At 40.4% G+C, this 25,704-nt stretch overlaps 1 protein-coding gene across 2 annotated transcripts; it reads right to left on the bottom strand.

Annotated features, from left to right (window-relative positions):
* Window positions 1-345: 345 nt before the first annotated feature.
* spire1b (spire-type actin nucleation factor 1b) lies at window positions 346-24,507 on the bottom strand. Of its 2 annotated transcripts, XM_061049736.1 has the most exons (17): window positions 23,926-24,507; window positions 17,328-17,356; window positions 15,926-16,168; window positions 13,714-13,839; window positions 12,990-13,064; window positions 12,181-12,345; window positions 10,669-10,755; window positions 10,174-10,303; window positions 8,583-8,633; window positions 7,426-7,589; window positions 7,237-7,330; window positions 5,077-5,219; window positions 3,740-3,877; window positions 2,849-2,919; window positions 2,711-2,738; window positions 1,935-2,212; window positions 346-1,133 (listed from the first exon to the last, which is right to left on the bottom strand). In XM_061049736.1, the coding sequence occupies exons 1-17, from the start codon at window positions 24,284-24,286 to the stop codon at window positions 878-880; spliced, it is 2,439 nt and encodes an 812-aa protein (XP_060905719.1). In that variant the 5' UTR covers window positions 24,287-24,507; the 3' UTR covers window positions 346-877. The 2 variants fall into 2 exon arrangements, with proteins under 2 accessions (XP_060905719.1, XP_060905720.1); XM_061049737.1 differs by lacking the exon at window positions 8,583-8,633 and having other exon boundaries at window positions 23,926-24,505.
* Between the last annotated feature and the right edge of the window lie 1,197 nt (window positions 24,508-25,704).

Raw genomic sequence — 25,704 nt, 5'->3', positions numbered from 1 at the left:
TTCCGCAACAGCACAATGACAAAGTTTCTCTGTCATTACACCTTTGTACCTACACATTGCATCTGCAATGGTGTTACACTGTATTGGTGCCCCACAGTGCGAGTTTACATTGCATTACCGTGTTGCGGAAGCGCAAGAGGCAGGGCGTGTGGCCACACGGCGGGAGCTTCACATACAGACACTCAGGCATTCACACACAGTGCTGCTCCTATCTGCCAGCTCCGATGTCACACATCACCAGGGTCTCACCCCCATTATGCATCTCTTACTACCTCCAATGGTGGATCAGCTGTCTGAAGGGATGATCGAGAAAAAGCAACTAAAGCCACACTGTCCAACACAAGGTTCAATTCAGGCATTCTGCAAGGCTTTACCTGACCGAAGTAAGCATACATATAGGTATTTCGCACTTGCAGAAAGCGACTGAAAATCTCCTGATATTTCCAGGAGGAGCAGTATGTGTGAACGCAAACAGCCAAATATTGTGCTTGGAATTCACCAGTTTCTTCTGCCAGACCCCTAGTATTTTTCCACAGCAAGTCCGAGTGAGCTGATGTGAGAATGCAGCAGGATATTTTCAGGAGAATTCACCTCAAGCCAATGGGAAGGGGGAGTGACATTATATACTGTAACTGATGCACGGTGCATAAACTGCATACTGCTACGTTCTCCATGCAAGTAATTAAACGGCTGCATTACGTTTTCAGTTAGTCAGGATGTTGTTCTACGCTCTTTTGTTGATATAGTTATTCCGTTGAACTACGCGTAGCATTGATATAAAGGCAGATATTCTCGTCATAGCATCGTGGGATAGTCTCCCGCTGTGAGCTCAATATGTGAACAGCCAGGTCAGGAGAATATCCAGACATGAAGAGTTTCAGATCTCTTTGATTGTTCGTTCAGATGGCTGGTACTCCTCCCTTCCTTTGGGGCTGGACAAGTAGAAGGACTGGGTCTTCCGCTTTAAGCGAGCTCTCTTGGTGGCCAGTGACAGGCTGTGCTTGCTGGAGGCAATAATGTCATAGATGAAGTCCTTGCAGTCCACACACACCTCCATAGTGGCCCAGTCCTCGGTCAGCTCTGAGGGAAGTTCGAGTTCTTCATGTGACTTTAATGATCCATGCTTTGAAAACCTACATGAAACAGAGGGACAGTTTTAAAGAAAACAGGATCTTAGAAAAAACAAAAAAACTTAAAACCAACTGTTTCCTGATTTTGTTACGACAGCTTTTTTTATTTGGTGTAAATGTTCAATCTATCCGTGGCAAACAATCATGGGCATAACTATTTTTGAAAAGTAAAAAAATTTCACCCAAACGTCACTAAAAAGTGTTAAAATATATATATATATACAGTATATGTCTAACAGGTTATACAGATTATGAACCTATTATAGCTAGATAGCTACAGCTACAAAAATGTGTTAAAAACTATAATAATACGTTTAATTTGTAAATTACACACTGTTGTAGAAACATCACTAACATCATCTTAAACACTGTTTGTTTAATTACTAAATGGTGGAATTGTGTTAAAAAGATCACGGCCTTGGTATATCACTGGTTTCGTAAAAATAACAATTAACTTTGAGAAATCATCTTCCTTCTATTTATTCAACACAGATGGCTTAAGTGATTAAAATGTGTTTGTAACAAACAGACTCACTGACTGTTTTGAAAATAATTTGCAATTTCATATTTTTGACCCTGTGTTGGAAATTCCTGGGTGAGAGCCAACTGCTAGTTATTTATCTTAAACATTGTGATTGTGAATCACATGATTGTGATTGTTATATTTGTATTATCATTAGGGTTCACAAGAGTTTTCAAATACATAATGCATTTGCTTATGCAGCATTTTGGAACTTAAGTTCAAGTTATTATGACAAGATATACCATGCACTCAAGACAGAGTAATTGTGTTACAGCTCTTACTTGGACATGGTCTTCTGAATGCTGTGGCGTTGTGTGCTACAAGGGGGTGTTTCAGGTTTAGGTGCAGCAGCTACTTCAGAGGCTTTCCCAGCTGCTTTAGATACTCTTGGCATTGCCTTCACATCGGAGTACACCTTGGCCCCTCCCACTGGTTCTCCAGCCACAGAGAGCCCTTGTCCAATTGCAGCCATAGCACTAACCCTCTCTCTGGGGAGAGTTTTGTTAGAGCCAATGGAATAGATAGGCAAGCTTGAATAAGGTTTGGATGGTAGACGCATCTGTTAGACAAGGAAGCCATGAATGAAAAAGGGGGAAGCATAATCGTTAATAAGAAATAATTCTAATGAAAATGATCATCATGACACAGAGGTTAGGTGCTCTAGTTTTTAATGTCTGTACCCAATTTTGAACAAAAGAATGTCAAATCGTTGTTTCACAGAAAGAATATTTTCACAGAGTGATGCAAGACAAGAAATATAATTTATAATGTGAATTTCTTATAATTTTACTGCAGTGATCACACAATCATCTTTCCAGATCGTTGTTTTTCAAAGTACATCGCATTTCTTTTAAAATTTCAACTCAATTTGTGAAAAAAAAGCCAAACAAAGGAAAAGAGTAAACCAAACAACAGAACAGGTTACAAATGAGAGAAAAAGCCAAAGAGGAGAAATGAGGGGGGGGGGGGGGGTTGCAGTCTACCAGGCGGTCAGGAAGGATGAAATAGAATTATGATTTTAAGTTGCACCAGTGACTGACTCAATTATTTTACCTACCTTTTTGCAGCACTGTGAACACACAGGCCTGTAAAGAAGAAAAATACAAAACAGAGTAAATGACAAATGCAACAACAAAAAAACACTTTCCTTTAGATTTTGATTCACAATAGAAAATAAACATGTAAGATTATTTACTTTTTACAAAACTGGCAGATGTAGGACCAGGTAAAAAAGGAAAACCTTCTGGTCCGGCAACAGAAGCAGAGCTGCAAAGTGGAAAAATAGATGATGAAGTTATTAATGTAAAGGCACAATTATTACTATTTTTTAGATGTAAAAATATTGGAACAAATGATTTTGGTCATGTTGTGGTGGGGCTGGTTCCCCTCATCTCTGTATAGAGTTGCACATGCATAGAATAGATGAATATACTGTGTATGGTTCGGATATCAAGGTAAAGGTAAAGCTACATCATGCCAGTTCACTGCAAAAGACAAAGTGCCAGTTATTAACTAGTGTACATTTCACTTTAAGTCCACGAGCCACCAGGGACCAAATGATCTCTTATATCTCACAAGAGCGCTATTCAGACTGCCGTTTTAAGCCGCAGTATGTACGTCCTTGTGACGTTTGGCCTTCATTCTGAATGTTGCGGAGGCATGATGGAGGGATGAAGCGATCCCACCTCTGTACCGTCTTCAGAGGTAGTAACAGAGGCGAGACTGTTTCAGCGGAGCCAGCTGTGTGTGTGTGTGTGTGTGTGTGTGTGCATGTCTGGTCGTGTGTCTACGGGGAGCTCCCGCTGTGCCTTGAGCAAGGCCGAAAAGCAATGTGAATTCACAGACTTGGACACCAATGTGTACAACATGAAAGTACCAAGACGTGACGACTGCTGAGCTTAGTTACGGCATTTTTGCCAAAAAAAAAAATCAGTCTGAAAAGAGCAATTGTTTCATGTATCAACTGTGTATGACGATTGTGAGCTATTAAATATACAGTTCTACTCATTCATTCAATTATTCCATGAATTTGCTTGTTTATTCTTCACATGATATTTGTACACAAGTATGTTTGTTGTAAAAATACCTTTCCCTTTTTCATAGCGTTGTAGACTTCTTTGTACTGCTGGAACTTTTCCAGCTCTGCCTTAACCAGCACCTGTCTTATGTGCATCACCTCGTCCACCGTCAGAGACAGACACTCGACAGGGAAACAAAATTCCTCCTGTAATGACAAAAAATACACAAGACAGAAATTCAGTGGTGAGCGATCCTAGCAGTAGCACCTAAGGTTTAGAACAAACGTTCAGTATAAAAATATCCATCCATTTCCACCCTTCAAAGAAACCAGTGTGTACAGAGTACATTTAGGCCATAAAAAAATGACTCTTTCTTCACGGAAAACCAAAGGCAAAGCAGGCGAAGGAATGCAAACTAGGAGCTGTGAAAATCTCCACTACGGTGTCTCAGGGAGATCTGATGGAGGAGCTCAAGTGCTAATTGAGGTATGTGATGATAGATGCATGAATCTTTGTTCAGAGTTCTCTCTTTTTAACGATAGGGAAAAACATGAAACTTGGTTTAAAGTAAAAATGTTGTTCAGTTATGAATGCATTTCTGAGACAAACAAAAAGGTTTTATATAATCAAGTTGTTGCATAAACTGATTGTGTTGATGGCTATTGCATCCCACTCGTAATATAGGTACTTCTAATGGAGAATAATGTCTGATAAAAAGTTGAAAATGGCGCTGGCGTTGTCAGCCGTTGGTCTTTTATTAGTGTAACAAGAATAGAAGAGGTGCTTCCCCATTTCTTCTCGTGCACTGGCTCTCCTGTTTTGCTTAGCTGAACAGCCAATCAGAGAGATTCCTACCCCCAACCGCGGCGACGACGGCTCACACCGATTCAACGTGTGGAATCGGCCAAAAAAAAAAGGCCAACTGGGGCCGACGGGTAGCGGCGGAGCAGGACACACCGCAAAAACTAGGGCAATGACCGCTCACCGACGGCTGACGGTCTCCTGGGTGTGTCAGGGCCTTTAGTCCCAGCATGCCATGCAGCACCTCACACCCAGGTGTGAAGTGTAAGGGGAACCTGGACTCAAGTCCCCCATTGGAGCAGATCTGGGGGATAACAGCAGGGAGTCCCAGGCTATAAAAGCTCAATTCTCCCATTGTTCATTCTCTCTCATATGTGGTCTTCCTACATTGGAGGACATCGCTCTCATGTACTGCCTTCCAGCATTAGAGGACACATCTGACTCATCGCTGATTAACATTCAACCGATTGAAGATCAACCCAACTTTGCAACGATCACCAGAAGTGATCCCAAGTAAGAGGCTTTTGTCCGGGCAGAAATAGCTTTAGGAAGTGTTTCAGTACCTTTCTTCTGCTAACAGTTTGTGAAAAGATGTCAGACTAACCAGGGATCTGGAGTTCTGTTTGGAGGGCGGCAGAAAATGTCGAACATTGGTGGGAGTTTCCTTCTCAATGGAATGTCTTCTCTGTTGGGCCTGACGCCTTTCTGGCTGGGGAGTGGAGGAGATGGGCAGGAACATGGGGGGAGCTAGTGATCAAAAGGAGAGAAGAAAGTTAAGAGAGAAAAACCAAGGCTGCTTGACTGAAAATATTTAACTGATCAGTCAATTCAGCGATCAACAAATTCATACTTTGAACAGCAACAACGACAGCAAAATCTCAGGACACAATGACTGCATATCCATAACTGTTAACAGACTGTAAGAGCTGACTTTGAATCCTTAAGCCTTGTCAGTGTTGGGCAATACAAAAAGTGGTATTAGTAATTTAACAACAAATATTTTGAAGATTGTTGGTAGCATTGATGCTTTCTGAATCAAATAACTTTTCACATATCAAAGTTAAAGTGCAGCACGGCCTGAAATCAAACTTCTAAGGATGAGTTGAAAATGCAAGTCAATACACATATGCCTATCTGTAGTGGATATTCTTCCATATGACGGTGACTTCGCTGTCTAATCATTGATGCCATCATACGACTTCCCTGGAGATAGTGCCAGCAGGTGAGCACCTACTGCAGGGGATTCCTTAAATAAGCCAACCACTGAAGTTTACCATCACCAGGGCAGTCTGCAAACACCAGCTAGCAAATTGTAAACAGCTTACTTCAAAACAGACAGGACGGAATAGATTGTGCAATAAATAACACAGTAAAAGTAGTAGTAGTTAGATATTAGAGTAGGGTATTATTGGACAAGTTGAGCCATCTCCTGTTTCCAGACTGTGCATGTTCATTGTTAATTTACCATTCTTTAAGGAAGCACAAATTCATTATATCTGACTGCAATGGAGAGAGACACATGGGAGAAGTGCTTAGTGTTATTGACACACAAGTTTCACAGAAACTTTTCAACATTTTAAATGATTTATATTTTAAAACAAATGCATCTTGGTCAATTACAAAGGTTGTTCATCTACCACTGTCATAGGGTAATGAGGTACATTTACAGTATCCGGTCAAAGTTATTTGCTTGAAATGTATGTAGATAAAGCGTATACATTGGAGAAAGTTGCCAATCTTACAAAACATTTCTCCAAAGCAACAGAAACATCTGCCCCCCTCTTCAAAAAACTAAACATTCTTTCAGTTTATGATATCAATATACATCAGATATGTGTGTTTATGTATAAATATATGTTCGTACCTTTTTCTTTACCATCATCATTTCAGCATTTTTTTAAACTGAATTCCCAGATTCATTCATATTCTACCAGACAGATTGATCATCTTCATTTTTATAAAACCAAACACGGTCAGTTTCCCATCAGATATCGCGGGGTACAAATATGGAATTCCAAAAGACACGTTGTTAACGGCTCTTCGTCTACAGAGATTTTTAAAAAGGAAACTGTCTCCACATTTAATCCACGAGGTCAAACTTTTGCATATAAATAAAATATATTTATTTTCTTTTTTCCCCATCAACTCACTCATTTCACTCCATTTTTAATAGATCAATGCCTGTTTCATTTAGCTGATAGAGGGTTAACACTCTCAGTCTTTCTATTGTATGTATGTGTCTAAGTGTGTGTGTATGAATACGTGTACAGGTTACTGTATGTGTTTATATTTAATTTTGTTTTGAAATTGTGTAATTGGATTTGTTTAGTTGATTTATTTGTCTCTTAAGAGGTGAGGTATAAACCTGTTGGCTTCTTGACCTCTCCTGACACACCTTTTATGTTTTTGTTAATCCTATTTTGATGTATTCTTATATGTGTGCTAATAAATAAATAAATAATAAATAAATAAACAGAGCAGTCCTACTAAGTATAGAAAAATAAATAGCCATCTTTTAATTTTGAAATAAAGTAAGAAGTTCTGGTAGATTGAAGTTTACGACATTAACTTAACAACCAAAAAAGGAATTCATTACGTATCAAAACAAAATGCAAGCAAAAATTAATATCAGACCAAAGGTGATCTATTATACTATCACCATTAATTCTGTCAGTCTGGGACACCTATCGAGTAGCGTTGTGAGATGAGGATAGGAGTAGATTAAGCTGTAAAAGAGATAGATAAGAAGAAAATGCTGACTTACTCTTCTTCCCCAATACAGATTCTGGGGATGTGTCATCCATCATGGATGTTGCAACGCTGGAGCTGCTGGCTGAGCGCTGCCCAACCATCTCATCCTGGGTGAATAAAATAAACAAATAATTCAGGAGTTATTTGGTCCACTCATGCTAGATGTAATTCTTAAAAGTTTAAAACATAAATTCATACTGACATCAGAGTCAGAGCTGTCCAGGTCAGCGAGACACGGAGCCTTGAGGAGCCTCTTCCTCTGAGGTGCAGACTGAGATCCGGAGGGTTCAACCCTGACAGATGTTGATCCATCACTCAGAGACAGAGAGCTGGACACCCGCCTGACCAAGTATGGACTAAACGTATCTGTAAAGAGCCAAACAAAAGCAGGGACCTTGACGATAAATATCAAAACATTTCCAACCCATGGTTATGGGTCATGCGTTTATAACAGACCTGCACCACCAAATTGGGAAATAAACAGTTTTCATATCACAATGTGTTTAGATGAGACCAGCCATTATAACACATTATAACACAGATAATAAGAGGCTGAACAGCCTATACAGAGGGCAGAGGTTTGAGATCTACATCAGGGTTACATTGGACAGAAGAGATTAGTTCAGTTGGTCGAAGAGGACGCAGAGAAGCAGACTGGGGGTGCTCACAGAGAAAGGATGTCTCTCTCATTAAGTGTATAATTCCTGAAATACCTTTGATTCATTGTTGTTGAAAGCCTTTATAGTCTACAATTGGGTGAACTACTTTCTTGAAACCAAATGCCCAAATGTATTTACCCCAGAGTGAGGTGTTTTTTGAGAATGCAGCAGGATTCTGTATTCTCTTCTTGTAGCAGGATACCAGCTGATAAATACATTCTTAATGGAAAAGAGGGATCTTAGAGTGGGAGAAAAAGAGAGCAGGAAAATGGGAGAAAGGATGCAGCAAAAGATTAAATGACTGATTAAATCTGTACGAGCCCTGAAAACGGTTTTCTCCTGTTTGTGGTGGAAACAAAATAAATATCCTATTGTTTCTTTTTATGAACTAGAAGGCAAGAGTGGGGACTTTCCACTATTTGATTGCGGATGTCATCTCTGACAAAATAAACTTAATTACAGCTAAAATGGCCCGCCAAATATAACCTGGGGACTGTTTAACATTCCCAGGAGACTATATTACATGCCTTTAGACATTCATTATCTGTCACTATCTACCTATGTCTTGACTCATGGCCAGGCTCCAGTGTTAAAATCCTCGGAGGTGATATTAGTCGAGAGTCAGGGATGCAGAAAGACAGCGTCTTTAGGTTAGGTGCGGAAAAAGGCTTTCCAAAACCCAACAATGCTCATACTTTACCTAATCCAACACGGAACAAATCCTTTGGGGTACTGCGAGTTTTGCCAAAACCTAAAAGGGGAAAACCTCTTACATTAGGATAGGGAGAACAATATTCCACCATATTGTGTGTCAGCTGTTAAACTTCAACGACATAAAACAATGAATGCATTTGTTTTGTTACATTGAAGGTAAGACTGTTAGTTCACTTTCTTAGTGGAACTGTCCTATCTCAACCCGGTTTGTTCATATGTGGATCCACATGGCTTTATCTAGTTGTTCATGTCCTATAGTAGTGTCTAATTTCAAAGGCTACTCTTCGGTTTTGAGGTATTTTTTTCAAACACCTAACATTTGATAATAAACTTTAGCGTCACCTTTTTTGTTTTTAAACGAGTAGTGAAACATTTAAATGGAATTAATACTATTGTTGGCTTTCCTGTTGAAAATGATTTGATCTTCAGACTTTGCAAGGTCAACTTGATCAATTTCTTTTCTGCAGCCATTCCTGTGGGATTTTCCTGTAGTCCAACAAATCTTTGTATAAATATGCCTGTAAACCACAGTTTACCACACCAGCTGAGTGTGAATCTCAAAAGAACTCAAGGTCCCTGATCACATCATGCACACGAGACTCAGCCCAGACTTGATCATCTTCTCAGACTCCACCAAACAGGTGATCATGTGGGAGCTGCCCTGGGAAGATCACATGGAGGAGGATTAGGAGACAAAGCTTGCCAACAACCCTGGCAGCGGAGTTCTGCACGTACTGGAGTCTGTTCAGGGCAGTATTTGGGAGCCCGAACAGAACTCCATTATGATAGTCCAGCCGGAAGTGATGAATGCGCTCACACTGCTCCAGGACAAACCGGGCCTCAGCACGGTTACCTGTTGTACATAATGTCGTTATACAGCACATGCATAGCTTTATGTTATCATGAAGCGTGCTCAGTTTACAACATGGACTCGAGAGAAGGAAAAAAAAGGGGACGCGCAATCGAGTCCACATCCGCACATCGGATAACACGGAGAACATGACAGCTACTTTATGGCTTATTTTGAGTCATGTTAATCAGATACAGCCAGAACACCCAAAGGCTCTAGGTACTTTAGGGGTGAAGCGTGCTTAGGCACGGTACAGATTGCCAGTGTGATTGACACTTGTTATGAATTGGCGCAATACAAATAAAGATTGATTGATAAATGATTGATTGTTTTGTTTTAATGGGCATAGGGGGTCCTGTGAAGGTGTCCTCAAATAGATTGCCAGCAGCATGAAAATGTTCATTAAAGGCTGCACAGATCTCTTTGTGGTTTGTTTTTAATGTTCAGTCGACTGAAGTGAGTGTGGGGTAATCAGGTGGACACTTTTGATAAAGATAATTTTTGCTCTCCATGATTTTGAAGGATTTGGATGAGAGTTGGGAATGCAAATAAATTAGTTTCAGCCTTCCTTATTGTGGCAGTACATTTGTTTTTCAAAGCTGAGAACCAGAGAGTGGACACAATTAATATGATTATACACATTCTTTTTAATTGTATTTGTTTACTGATACTAAACACCATTGTTTAATAATATATTTTCCATAAGAATGAAGCTGTATTTTCCTACCCAACTTCCACTTGCGGATCTCATCAGGCGATACCGGTTTTAGTTTTCTCTCTGCCTTGATTTCCTCCAGGATCCGCTCATGCAGTGTTGGAGGAGGCTGACTCTGTGGCTTCAGTTTACGAGCTGAGACCTACCGGAAGTTGAGGATAGTTGATATTTGATGGTCAAGGGAAGATCATGACAAGAAAGAAAATGGAGTTGAGAGAATACAAATTACTGATTGTTATAGCCAACAGGTTTTTTCACCTGGTCATATAACTGAATGCACACCTCATCTAGAGTCCCCTGCTTTAACAGGACTAGTTCTTCAATAAACTCTATATCAGAGAAGCATTTCACTGAATTCACAGCTTAGCGAAACTGCTGTGTTACAAGGCTCAAGGCTATAAAAGATTTGAAGACTGTCCCTTGGTCTCTTCTCATTAATGCACATTTTAAGAATTAGGCTAACAGATGGGTTGTGATGTTTAACTCCATGTTCTAAGTTGTACTCACAGGGTTGAGAGGGGGTCTGGACCTGATGAAATCGAGAATGACTTCGTGAGCGCTCCTCTTTAACCTAGGAGGGATGTCTCCATTTACCTGAAACAGAAAAACAGGAAAACAATATTTAAAAGGTTTTCATAGACATAAAGATAGAAAAGAACAGCTGAGATGATGATTATTCATTTTTTATGCCTTCATTGTAGAGACAGGGCAGTGGATTGAGATAGTGGGGAATGATATGCAGGAAAGAAGCCACAGGCTGGATCGTACCCGGGCCGCCCCCTTAGAGGACTGCAGCCACTGTACGTGTAAACTATCTACTAGCCCACCGGCGCCCTGAGATGATTAAAGTGAAGAAGGTGGTCGAATTTCTACACAATAAACTGTATGTTCGGGGGTCAATTGAAAAGGGGCAGGGGCATAACTAGACCCTTAGTGCAGTTGGGGTGGTATATTCTCGAGGGGTCCTGCTGAGGCACTGTGTCAAGCTCAGCAACTGTCAACAACAAAGGGAATAGGTTGCCAATCACTTAAAAAAATTTTGGCACCGAGATCAGACACAGCAATTTTTAGCCCTAAATGAACGCATACGAGCTCATTTAAATACCAGAGTACTGAGACCCTTTTCTTTTTTTTCCACTATCGCAATCAAGGGTGCATTATTTTGTATCTTATTTGCACAGATTTTGAATGCTCCTTTTGTACAACAAGCCCTGAAGACGATTGTGTGTGGCGTCACATTCACGCAGACCTCTCCACTCTGGGTGCAGAGTACATTCCACAGCTGATTAGAAATGTTATAAAAAGATTCCGCTCTGTGAATATGTGCATTTTCACTGATTTTGATACTTTGCTCTCCAGGTGCTGACAGTGCATAGGAGCTATGGAGTGAGTCTGTGAACATACAGGTTGGTCACACTGAAGCTCCTTTGGTGCTCAATTGTCTTTTGGTATTCTCAGCTGTCACTGCAGAAAAATCATAAAGTGGGGTTGACATGAAAATTGACCACAGGGTCCATGTCTGATATCTTTTCTCTTTATGCTGTTAGAAATGCATAAAATGTAAGATGTATCTACAATGCTATTTGTTATTGAGTTGTTTTGATAATTAAATGGTATTAAATAGGTCATGTCTCTACATCTTTAGAAAAATAACAATCAAAACAATTAATAACTCGTTACGTCCATCAAAATAATAGACAGAAAGTCGAACACAATCGCTGCCACAGACTGTACAAATGTCAAATAACAATATGCTGTAAACATTGAGTAGACCACAGATTATTTGACTGATTTAATATTAATCAAACTTTTATAATGACTATGAATTTAACTCCTCAAATGCTCTGTCAGCTGCTTCAGCTAAAAATCTCTGCCTTCACATCAAGTACCATTCGATAAATAACTTCAAACTTTAACAATCTGTTTCTGTGTCCCAGAATTGAACAATCTTATAGCAACTATGCAAAAGCAGAAGGTGTGAATGTGGCATAGATTTCGATGTAAAGATGTGACACTCACCATGACTTTCCGCAGTTTGAAGCGCTTCGCCCTGATGTCATCCATCAGCATCTCATAGGGAGTTAGCTGGTACTCGATGGGCAGAGGATTGTATTGACGCTCCTGGACTTTCTTCAGCTTGACTCCCTCACGCAGGTCCCTCATCACCTGAACCCAAAATCCAGCCTGACAGAGAAGCAAAGGCCAGATTGGAAAGTAGGGAAGTGGAAAATACTATGACCATTTACATTTATCTGGACACTAGCAATGATGCTCTGACCTCGTAAACAGAGTAAAGGTGGGTGGTTCTATGTCTCAGTACGGTTCCTGAGAGCTTAACTTATGGCAACTTTATTATATCATATATATATATACATCATAGTATGAGAATACATTTATGAGTCTGTTTGTATTTTTTGAACGGAATATATGTACTGTTTGAATGTATATCTGTGTTTGTGTGCATGTGTGTGTACTTTGTACAGAATGAGTGTATGTGTATCAAATGTATGTTATATCACTTAATGGTCATCATTAAAAACTTTTAAAAATTGTGTTTTTTCATGCCATACTTTCTTTATCTTTACTCCAATTCTCTTCGTCTCTCCTTTAAAAATACTATCTCTACATATCCAACCTTGTCTTACACGTCCAAAAATCAATATTATAGTTTGTCTGTCTTTCAATGTATTATTGTCTAGCTTTTTTTTATTTCACTAAATGTCATGGTGTCTCATCAATGTTAAATGGGGGTCGTTATTGATCCAGATAAACTAAAGTTGAATTCTCAGTTAAGGCAGGGGTCAAACACCAAGAGTTAAGTTGCCTACCCAATCAGCGTTCTGCAGCTCATTCAGGTCTTGACTGGAGTCCACTGATGTCTGTTCTTCCATCATACGAAGGTTCTGGTGGAAGAGAGAGGCAGAGCTAGAATATCAAATAATATATCAGAACGGCAGTGTAAGACTTTATGAAAGAAAGAAGCTTCAGGGAAACCAGATTCTTTTTCATACATTGGAATCTTATTTAAAAGTTAAAATTAGCTCATAAGAGCTTTTAAAATGTGATGCACCTGAAAACAGAAGAATGATCGCTCATAAAAATAACTGTTTTGTCAAAAGATTAAAGACTATCTTTAGACTGTCAAAGACTATCATCAAGCCTACAAATACTGCAACTCTATAATGCTTAACTTACACATTTGGCCGTTAGTGTATTAATGTTGTCAAATGATTGGTCCTATGGTCCACAGTGAAATGTCAACTGGATACATAGCAATGAAAATTGAAACCAGTATTCATGTTTCTTCAGCTGTCCTATCTAATTAAGACAAAAAAAATTAACTTATAGACCCAAAGTGCTGCAGCATGCATGAGCACCGCTATACCTTATACCTGACACAATGGACATTTTCACACCCAATGCCCACCATGCAAAGACAGTAAATGAACTTGCGCCCATGGTTTACAGCAAAGTACTTAGTTTTACACCAACGTTAACATAGCTAGAATCACAAAATACTGCCCATAAATTGCACAGAAAAATAGCACCTACCTCTTTGGCACTTTTAATCTTCTGCAGGAAAGTGTGCAACTCCATGGTTTCTGTGTACAGAGCCCGACAAACAGCCTGGTAGTGACTGGGGGCGTTTGAAAGCCTTGGTAGATGAGTTTTGCACAGCTACAAGGGAGAAAGGGAAGCACAGAAAACATAAAGAGTTCAAATTTACGATTTATATTTCCTACATGGCCTTGGGGTGAATTCATGTGAGAAAGCAACGGGAAATATCCAGTAAAAATTAAACGCAAGCGGGAGCCGGTGGTGACGTTTATTTCCTGCGACTCCACCCAACCATTCCACCCCTGTGCATTTTATACTGCAGACAAGCTGTGGCAAAAATGTCCTGCATGAACTGGCAGTCTATTAGGGGCTAAATAATCCAAACGTCTGCATTACAGTTTAGTATCCTATGATGTGTTTTAAAGTCTAACGAAAGTGAATGTGGTTAAGTTTTAATATGCATATGAAGCAGATAATTGAGATCACCCCCCCATCACCCTCTGTGGTGTATATCCGGGTATATTCTGGGGATCATCATCATCACTACACTATTTCTCAAGTGGGAGCTACAAATCAGCCCCCTTATTGAAAAAGGACAGCAGCGGCTGTACTTCTTGAGGCAGCTGAATAAATTCAACCTGCCAAAGGCAATCATGGTACACTCTTCATCATTGAGTCCATCCTCGACTCTTCCGTCACAGTCTGGTATCCTGAGGCCACTGCTAAGGACAAGGGCATGCTGCAGTGTATCTGCCATCTTTCCAAAACCTGCAGGAAAAATTGTGGATGAGCCCTCTCATCTTGGACTCAAACTCTTTGGGCCCTACTTTAAAGGTGTCATTTTATGCCCTTTTATGGGTTCATATATTTAATTTATGTGCCGACTAAAGTACGTTCACAATCGCTAATGTTCGAAAAACGTGTCTGTTTTCATGTACTGCTCCTCCTTTCACCCTCTCCGCTCTGACACCGTCTGCAACGCTCTGTTGTGCCCACACTGCAAGTCCCCACGTGGGCCAAGTCTGATCCGATTGGTTGGCCCGGAGCACTCTGTCGTAATTGGTCAGTCGCTCGGCACAGTTCTCGGAAACGTCACGACCCTTTTACCATATTGGGGATGCAGCGAGGGCAGCAGAAAACTCCGGTAAACAAACAACAATGGCGGCGGTTTTCAACTTTCCCAATCTGACAACGGAGAGGAGAAACAACCACCACAATCGTGAGCATTAGCACGACGTTTTGGCGTTGCAGGTATTTATTTTGCAGCCTTTTCAGATGTAATATGTGTGTCATTTGTGCTCATCACAAAGTTTGGCTTGATTATAATATATTTATTGGCCACAAATGTGTTCTGTACAATACCATTTTTTACATTAGTACTGTTTGTTGTTTATTGCAGCCACTCACCTTGTTCTGGATTGTAAATTACATCCTTACTGTGATTAAAAATTCAATGAGCCATTGTAAGTATCAAGGTCATCATAAAAGCCCAGGTGATAATCGTGTTTCTTGGATCAATATCTCATGCAATAATGTTTCCTCCTCGGTCATTATTTTCCTCCTTGTTGAACATAATTACATTTTAATCAGTGCTATAGATAATGGATGGATGATTATGAACAAAGAAAGATGTTTTTGGTTAAAACAAACGTTTTAAGATTCCTTATCTGAAAACGAATGATACTCTTAATACCTTGAACAGTTCTCAGCCCATCCAGGCTGAAAGTGATGCCTCTGGCTGCTTGAAAATGAGGATTAGAAAAGAATAAATGGAGCCCTGCGTTAGTTCAGGCGGAAAATGGAAGTCATGCCCCCAAGCGGCTATCAGCTGATCTGAGAACCGCCCAAATGCAGCCAAATCATTATCACACTCTGACAACAAGGCAGTCTATTTAAACCATTGTGCCTGTCACTCTTCCTGCCTCGCATCCACTCTGCTGCTAGACACTGCTGTGAAAGTTTCCCTCCACCACCCCAACCTCCACCAGCTTCAGTCAGCGCCTTTTATATTCTGGGATGAATTGTTTGCTTGCTATATCTGCAAGATGTAAGTGTCAAATGTCATGATACAAGCACACCCTTTGTCATCACACACAGTTGTTTCCTCCATGGTGATATATAAAAATAGGTCTGAGTGCAGTTTATAGCATTTGGTGTTCCAACCTTCACTATTAAAGAGCTACCTGATTTTTTTCGAAGTTAATACCTTGAGGATATCTCTGTAGCAATGAACACTGGAGAGGTTGTCAGGGCTATCCTCTGCCTCATCCTCATCCTCTTCCTCTGTGGCTTCATAGCCTTCATCTGGGCAGGCGTCTCTCTCAGCTTCGGTAATGTTGGTCATGAGGTTGATAAGCTGCTCCAGAGGAGGACTGAGCTCCCTCTCCTCATTTTCTTTTAGCCCGTAATCCAGGGCTTTGTAGATCATGATGCCCAGTGACTCTATCACCTGAAAAATCATAGGAGACAATTCTACATTATTCTTTTTACCTCCTCAAAGCAATACCACATTCTTCTTTCTTTCAAGTTAAAAAAACATATTTACAAGTTTTTTTTCTAACAATGGGAGTGACCACCCTCAGCTCGCCAGCCCCATTGAACCCGTCAGGTTTGGACCTCCAGTAGGGCCTGCTGTCATTCACACTAGGTTGGGCTGGACACTGCAGGGCGCAGATAGTGTAGTCTGTCACCTCACCCGACCACAGCAGTGTCTATTCACCACAGTAGCGCCCAAGGTTAGTGAGCTGATGAAACACGTCGCGAGACTATGGCAGGTCGATACGGTTCCATTCAGAAGTGAGAAAGTGGACTCCCGACTGAACGGAGGATTTTGCACTTCAGCATTGGCTTCATTTTTCAAGACCAAGGTTGCCGCTTAAGCAAAAAAAATCAAGCAGCGCAGATTCAAGCAGGAACAGCACATTTATGAAGTTGTGTAAATACACATTTGTGAATATTTCTTCTGTGACTTCAAATTCAGAACACAAGTCTGTGAATATTTTCTTTGAGTGAACACTGGCTGAAATTAACATATCAAGTGACTACCTGGCTAATTTTATCGCAGATACAGTAATACTAGATTTATTCACCAGTCAAATATCATTTCATTTGAGTATCATTGTATTACATTAGCAGTTCTCTTTCACCAGCAGAGTGTTCTCTGTGGATTACAACAAGCATTATCATTCTCCAGAGTGTCAAGGGGTGATGCACGTACATGTGCAGTTACTTCCCAGTTGACTGATCATCTTCTCTTCCTTTTCCACAACTGCATATGAGGGATCAATGCAATAAATGTGTGTATATTTATATCTCTACGGAACAAACATAGAGCTAAGAAAGATATAGGCCAATACATCGATATAAAAATGTTTTTCTCTCCCCAATATCGATATCGGTATCGACCCTAAAGATATCGGTCGGACCCTTTTTTAGATGATATCAAACTAGGTGCACTATTGTATCCGTTGGAAAAGTATTTAGACTGTATTTTCTAAAGGGGGGATTTGATGTGTTTTCCTTTATATGAAAATATGTTTTTTTCACCATCAGCAGGTGATATTTTAAACAATTATATGTTTAAACTGTCATACATTGCAGCTACTTACCTCTGTTGTCGTGCAAGGGCTGGATTTACCTGCAGGAAAGAAGAAAGCGTTGTTGTTATAAGCAGTATATGAAATTCCTTACATCAGGAAGCTTAGATGGACACATGCTGGGTACTTAGGCACACTGTTAAATGACTGTGTAAAATACAGTTTTGTACAACTGACAGGGCAGATGATGATACTATTATCCACAAATATCATATCACACATCAGTTTTGTTTCAAATATGATATAAATGTCATGAGATATCTGCGTTGTCTATGGATCCACTTAAAACACTGCAGAAAGTAACTAATGGACTATTACAGTCTTTTATGTAGTCCAAACACATTTTGAATCAAAATCACACAAGTCTGTTTCTGCTAAACATGTTTGTTTGTTAAAAGTACATTCTTTCCTTGCCACTATCAATTGCTTTAATATGGTGGATTAGCTTAACAAATCTATTTTATAGTGGGAACATTTCATGGTGTTTGGTCAGGAATAAATTGACTAAAAGAATCATTTAGAAAATTACAATATTTTAATTTGAATGCTGACATTTAACTTTTTTTATTTCCAGGCTAGGTAAGCTAAGCTTTACCTTTGCAAACAAACAAATTGCCTGTTCACACATAGTCACTTTAACAAATGGCCTTTTTCTTTTTTTATCAACAAGTAATGCAAGAAAACAACAGCTCTGACATAATCTATTTACCATAACTTGCCATGATAAGACTGCTACATCTACAATATGTTGAGCAGTGGGAAGTGTGCCTTTTGTTTTTACTGCAAACAAAGTGAGCTAAATAATCAAATGTGCTTTCTTAATAACACTTTGGAAGGGAACCATTATGGTATTAGTGACAGTATTCAATTGATCAACTCTCTGTATTAGATGCAAACATTCAGCAATGTAAATAGTGTCCGGCTTTCCTGATGTGTTACGATATAACCAAGTGTCAGGGCCCTGAGATAAACTCTTAAAAACACATTAGCTGTAGATTTCAGTTAAAAAAGCGTTACAATCTTTCTAGGTTAAACCTGAAGTAACTGTAGCATACGCCCAAGTATCGTCTATGTGTGGGAAACACTGATAGATGTATACATACATGCATATAAATCCAGATCATATACATGTAGTAAATAAGAGCTGAGAAGAGGGGGCCACAGTCCCCGGGGAGTCAGGCAAGAGGCCTTTCTTGAAAGCAAGAAAAAGCTGCATTCATTTCAGTTGGAGTAGTAACAACATCACTTTCTGGTGACTGTATTTCTGAAATGCCTTTTGCTCATTAGAGTGGAGACAGCGGGCCTGCTACCATCAAAGTAATGATGTTCTCTAAATGTTTTAATTAGGAACTCAGCCTTTACTCGCAACGAAGCATTTGGCTCATTTTTCACCAGGTTGACCTCAGCCGCTTGTGAGAAGCAAAAGGAGTTTTCTCCAGAGAAGCCAGTCGTCTCCCTATTTCAAACTTCCTCTGACGAGAGCGGTTTAGAAAGGAAACAAATTATGTCACATTCATTTTTATGAAACCTTAAATTGCGTCCCAGATGTACCTAAAATCTTCCACTGATTCCACATTTAGAGAGATAAATTCAATTCAAACAAAGTATTTACAGTTGCAAGAAAAAGTATGTGAACCCTTTGGAATTTCCTAGTTTTCTGCATAAATTGGTCATAAAATGTGTTCTGATCTTCATCTAAGTCTCAACAATAGACAAACACAGTCTGCTTAAACTAATACCACACAAACAATTATATGTTTTCATGTTTTTGTTGAACACAACATGTAAACATTCACAGTGCAGGGTGGAAAAAGTATGTGAACCCTTGGATTTAATAACTGGTTGACCCTCCTTTGGCAGCAATAACCTCAACCGAACGTTTCCTGTAGTTGCAGATCAGAAGTGCACAACGGTCAGGAGGAATTTTGGACCATTCCTCTTTACAAAACTTTTTCAGTTCAGCAATATTCTTGGGATGTCCGGTGTGAATCGCTCTCTTGAGGTCATGCCACAGCATCTCTATCGGGTTGAGGTCAGGACTCTGACTGGTCCACTCCAGAAGGCGGATTTTCTTCTGTTGAAGCCGTTCTGTTGTTGATTTACTTCTGTGCTTTGGGTCGTTGTCCTGTTGCATCACCCGTCTTCTGTTGAGCTTCAATTGGTGGACAGATGGCCTTAAGTTTTCCTCAATGTCTTGATAAACTTGGGAATTCATTTTTCCGTCGATGATAGCAATCTGTCCAGGCCCTGATGCAGCAAAGCCCCAAACCATGATGCCCCCTCCACCGTACTTCACAGTTGGGATGAGGTTTTGATGTTGGTGTGCTGTGTGTTCCTTCCAAACAACTCAACTTTGGTTTCATCTGTCCACAGGATGTTTTGCCAGTAGTGCTGTGGAACATCCAGGTCCTCTTCTGCAAACTTCAAACGTGCAGCAATGGGTTTTTTTTAGACAGCAGTGGCTTTCTCTGTGGTGTCCTCACCATGAACTCCATTCTTGTTTAGTGTTTTACGTATCGTAGATTCGTCAACAGACATGTTAGCATGTGCCAGAGATTTGTGTAAGTCTTTAGCTGACACTCTAGGATTCCTCTTCACCTCACTGAGCATTCTGCGCTGTGCTCTTGCAGCCATCTTTACAGGACGGCCACTTCTAGGGAGAGTAGCAACAGTGCTGAACTTTCTCCATTTATAGACAACTTGTCTTACCATGGACTGATGAACATCGAGGCTTTTAGAGATTCTTTTGTAACCCTTTCCAGCTTCATGCAAGTCAACAATTCTTAATGGTAGGTCTTCTGCGAGCTCTTTTGTGCGAGGCATGGTTCACATCAGGCAATGCTTCTTGAGAGTAGCAAACTCAAAACTGGAGTGTGTTTTTTATAGAGCAGGGCAGCTTTAACCAACACCTCCAATCTCGTCTCATTGATTGGACTCCAGGTTGGCCGACTCCTGACTCCAATTAGCTCTTGGAGAAGTCATTTGCCTAGAGGTTCACATACTTTTTCCACCCTGCACTGTGCATGTTTATATTACCACTAATGTGGTTTTAGTTTAAGCAGACTGTGTTTGTCTATTGTTGTGACTTAGATGAAGATCAGAACACATTTTATGACCAATTTAATCAGAAAACTAAGAAGAAAACTTTTTCTTGCAACTGTATTTGCTATCAAAGTAGTGTTGAATCTCCATCAAATTGCTCTTGTTTGTTGACTGATAATAAGAAGTTTACTTTCAGCTGTTTGTACAACTGATACAAACAGTTGATGATCAATGCTAGTCTAGAGTAAAAGCAGTCACAAAGTGCCACCTACTGGCCTGAGAAGGATAAACTTTAAGAACACAACAAATACGTATTAATAATCCAGAATATTCAAATTAAATAATAATTATATATACATTTGTGCAGCACATAATATGACATTATCATACAGAATGACTTTTCTCAAGTGAAAATAGTCAACATGTCGCAGAGAGCGCTAAGGGAGACATATGCACACAGTGATTCTACAGACTTATCTCCATTCGATTTTGAGCGATTATTGTCGATCAAACAATCAATCAGTCATTATTTGATGATTGCAGCAGCAAGGCGTGTATCGTATCGAGCATATGCCTTGCGTGGCGTATATCATACAGAGGACGATCACAGTCGGCTCTCCATGAAGCCAGTATTGTTTGTGCTTTAGCCAAGTGCCGTAAAATCATCTGACATTTCAAACACAGTCCTGCTAACACAGCAGACTGTTTTCTTTAGCAGGTCACATTGTGCAGAAGAAGCACATGTCCGAAAATGTCATTAAGCTAGTCTGCCTGAGGAACTGGTTAAAAGAAAAGTAGACAGTATAAAGACTGGTTTGAGTGTTCCACCAATTACACTGTTTGAAGAAATGTTCTTTAACCAAGAGTGTTGAAATTGTTCATGTCTCTTCAAAGAAACTTCAGTTTGTAAAGTGTGCCTACTTATTGTAGCATGCGTTTGGGTTAATGTTACTTTGCAAAACAATTACAGGCAATCTGTTTACCTTCAACTTAAACAGACATTACTTCGACAATTAAGTTCAAGTTAAGTATTAAGTATGTTGTGGGTAATTCCAAACACTCCACTAGACTTTTTGAGTAAGAAAACAAGTGGATTGTTATAATATTTAACATTTGTTAATTATAAGATGAGATATGTCCAATAAAATTGAAGAAACTGTCTCTGATCAGATGGTTATGGGTTTTCCTTTCCAACATAATTAACATATTAATAACAAATTTTAAAAAACCTCGCAACGATATAAGCTCCGACCTGCAGTGAGTTGTTACTGCAAGTTGGAGCAGGCCAATAATAAGATTTGAGTGCGTAATGGCATCCCAATCACACTCATCTCTCCCCCACCCTGTTTCAACAAATAATTCTTTTTCGATTCTTGGGGTCACGATTCGATTCAAAACGATTCTGGATTCATTGATCCCTGGATTCAAAGTCTATTTAAGAATTAGTATGTACTTCAGGATCTACTCCAGTCATCTGTGAGACTGGCTGAATTGCTTGTTGCTCTATTTGGCATTCTACTTAGTTAAATAGCTATCCTTAGCACTTTGCAGGGAGTGACTGATTAGCCCAAAAAATAAAAAATAATATTAATAATATAAATTTAAAAAAAATAAAAGTCATTTTTTGGAATTTATGAATCAATTTTAAATCTTAGAAGAGAAGAATCTCGATTTTTACATAAATTCATTTTTTACCCACGTCTACAACACGCTAATAATGAATTAAATCAAGGCCATGACTTTATTTTTCATCCATCGATGATTGTCTGCACAGAAGCAGAAGAAGCAGAGTAGTGTTTTCTGGCACAACTTCACCAACTACCAAGATGCATGAAAAAGCTCCAGCAGCACTTTTAGTTTGATGACCAACTTCATTAAATGGTAAATGGACTTGAGCTTATATAGCGCTTTTCTAGTCTTCCGACTACTCAAAGCGCTTTTACACCGCAAGTCACACCTACACATTCATACCCTTTCATACACTGATGGTAGTGATCGCTATGTAGTATCATCCATCAGAAGTAACTAATCCCATTCATACACCGCCACTGAAGCAGCGGGAGCAATTCAGGGTTAAGTGTCTTGCCCAAGGACACATCGGACAACTGAGCCACATTAATTGATAGTAACTGTATCAGACCAACACATTTCGGATCGGATCACTTCATCAAGTGTTGATTTTAAAGGTCACATATTATACCCTTTTCAACAAGTTTAACCAAGTCTCAGAGGTCACCAAAATATGTCTGTGAAGTTTCTTGTTATAAATCCACTACACTTCTGTGTCTGTAGATTTAAAGGTCCCATATTATGCTTTTCCTGGTTTTATATGCTCTTTAGTGCATGTTTAGTCACATCTATGTGCAAAAATTCAGAGTCCGCGGAAACCCGGCTTCTCCTACGTCCTCCTGTTAGCTGTAGCATTAGCTGCATGTAACGCTCGGTTCTAGCCCCCCTCTATAAAAATTTGCCAGTGCGACGTCATTGTCAGTGTGAGATCACTGATCTAAGTCCATTGGCTCGTTGTGGCAAGCCCTGCAGCTCATGTTGACATTTCCGAGAAGCGTGCTGAGCAACTGACCAATAACGACAGAGCGGATCGGCAGACCAATCAGAGCAGACCTGGCCCACGTGGGGTCTAACAGTGTGGGCTCAGCAGAGTGTAGCTGACGGACTCAGAGCGTACTTACGGTGAGAAGGCAGACTCAGAGGGCAGAACAAACACCTAGCTGTGGGAGTGTCACCCACCTGGGGGAGGGGTTACTGCCCTTTGTGATGTCATGAAGAGACAACGGCCGGTTTGAGCAAACATTTTCTGAGAAGTGGAGCGGACAAAAGACGGTGAGGATGGACTTTTCTCATAATTGGGAGGCTTGTAGACAGGCTAGAGACACATACGTTTTCAAATACATGACCACACTATCATACAAACAGGCCCCAACTGTCTATTATTTTGGTTGGTCGTTACCAGAAGTGCAAGCAACAACAGGAGAACAGGACGTCCAACAGAAACCTGCCATATCAAGGTACTGTTCAGGGGGTGAACCAACTTTGATGACAATATGTGTCAAACATGTTTGCCGTGCACCTTTCATCCAGTAATCACATCGTAGCCTTCTTTATGGGATATGATGGAAAGTTGCAAACAGACAGAGAGAAACCACATGATCTAAGCTACACACGTGCCTTGGGGGAAGGCGGGGTTATTGGCATGGATGTCATCATAGAAATGGAAGCAGCAGGGGCCTCTAATTTTGTAAATCAATAACCAAGATATGTTTACTGTTGCTGTTGTTGTTTTTTTGGTGCAGATTAAAGAGTAATCTTGAGGTGATCATTGATGAGTAGATACACACACAACATGCAGACAGTCTGTAGGCTGTATTCCAAAACAGTCTACATTAGTTGATATTTCCTCCTTGAAGGAAATAGGAATGTAGGACTTCTCCAGCCTTACATAAGAACAATCACAAGACCTGAGCACTTTTTTTTTTGTAATGCAAGGCTGGCCTGGAAAGAAGCTGTGTAAGGCACTCGTGTTTTTTTTTTTTTTTTTTTATCCATTTACCTTGACAGTCCTGGTGTTCCACCCTCACAGACCCGTCTTTCTGTATCTTCACATCCCCCGGTCCGGTTATTTTCCACAGAAGTGCGGCTGATGATGCTCCTGCAGCGGTGGAGGAGCTCCTCCTGCCCATGTCTCCCCTCGCCAACGTCCTGCAGCACTGGTAACACACCGCCCATGCCTGCTCCTCGTTGATGGGCTGGTTATAAAGCCTCAGTATCTCCCCCAAAGAGAGACACTCCACAGCTGCGTCCTCCGCCGGATTGACTGTGTTTTTTTCTTGCTGCTCATCCCGTTCAAGCGATGCAGCACAGTCCTTCAGCCCCTTTGTAGTTCCCTCATCGGTGCTCGGCCATCCTTTCATTCTCTCAACAACGCATTAGGCCAGACTATACGAGAACAGGTCCAAGATGAAATGTGAGATGGAACGACAACCCGGAGACATCGTTACATTCCTTCTCCTGCACAAGTACACGCTGGCTATCCGCCTGTTCAAGTGTCACTGTGCCAGAAGGTTCGTGAATACAGTCTTGTAGTGTGCAGCAGCCTTCTTCTCACATCATCATCATATGACTCGCCCAACCCCGCCTCTTTTATTCCATCTCTCTCTCTCTCTCTCTCTCTCTCTCACTCTACCCCCCACACCAGTGGCGGTTCCACTTTTCCTGAGGGGGCCAAACTGGGGCCAGTTTTTTTTTTGTCACAGTGGAACATTAAACCCAGGTGAAAAATAGACAAAGATGATCGTTTTAAAAATATAAATATTATGGCAAATAATAGCGCACATCATTAAACACCATGATTTATATTTGTTTCAGTAACAGTATTTAATACTAGATTGTGAGTCCGGTTGTTAAGTCAAATACTAGGGGGGGGGGGGGGGGGGGGGGGGGGGGGCGCTTCCTTTTGGAGGGGTGGCCACAGTGGGGACCAAGCTCAGTGTTACAGGGGCACTGGCCCTTGCTGGCCCCTGCCTAGAACCGCCCATGCCTCACACACACACACACACACACGCACACGCACACACACAAACATGGGGGATTTTGACTTGGTAGGGATCACATTGTCTACAAAGAAATGTATGAATTCAAGGTGGCAAGGATTCTAGAGGAGTCTTCATTTTAATTCATAAACATTTAAAGTGGCGGCACAATAGTTGATCCTAAAGGTAGACACATTATCCTTCCCTGGTGAATGAGAAACTCAACCTGGTGACTGTACTTATATGGTCCAAATAAAGATGACCCTGCGTTCTTTGATCACTTATTCCTGACCTTATCATCACTCTCAGGTAATTTCATCATAGTAATCCATGGGCAAGACCAGATTTGGGTACCAGTACAAGGCGGCAAACTTGCACTCATTTTTTGAAATATCCATGTTTGTGGATGATATTTTGGTATGATGGACTTTCCTGAGTGGCAGCTGTATTGGTCTATATCCTGGTTTAGGCTCGTGGTCAGGACATTTTTTCTAGCCAAATTGTGAATCTTTCTGATAAGTATTGAGGTAACTGTGGCTTTTCAAAAAGTCAATTGCACATTTTTCCACAATTTTCAACCTTAAATATACTTTTAGCGCTGTGGCATCTAGGTACATCGGAGACACACAACACAGAAACTGGAATACTCACAAGACTCTAGGATTCAGGAAATGCACAATATATCCATACTTAACATTGTGTGATGACATCGTGAGCAATAAATCAGACCGCTGACTGGCAGAAATCTCCCACATTTAATCCCTCATTTCAAGTAATAAGCATGCATTTGATCTTTTTCT

The sequence above is a fragment of the Labrus mixtus genome, chromosome 11, assembly GCF_963584025.1.
Source record: "Labrus mixtus chromosome 11, fLabMix1.1, whole genome shotgun sequence".
Classification (NCBI taxonomy): domain Eukaryota; kingdom Metazoa; phylum Chordata; class Actinopteri; order Labriformes; family Labridae; genus Labrus; species Labrus mixtus.
Note: the sequence above shows the minus strand (reverse complement) of the source record. Positions and strands in the feature narration are given on the sequence as shown.

What these genes read in the sequence shown, in the direction of transcription:
- spire1b (XM_061049736.1), bottom strand. Translation starts at nt 24,286, where the DNA reads ATGAAAGGATGGCCGAGCACCGATGAGGGAACTACAAAGGGGCTGAAG. An exon ending in TCAAACTGCGGAAAGTCATG is followed by an intron (nt 10,756 to 12,180) that starts GTGAGTGTCACA and finishes TTTCTGTTTCAG; the next exon opens with GTAAATGGAGACATCCCTCC. An exon ending in GATCCGCAAGTGGAAGTTGG is followed by an intron (nt 8,634 to 10,173) that starts GTAGGAAAATAC and finishes TTCCCCTTTTAG; the next exon opens with GTTTTGGCAAAACTCGCAGT.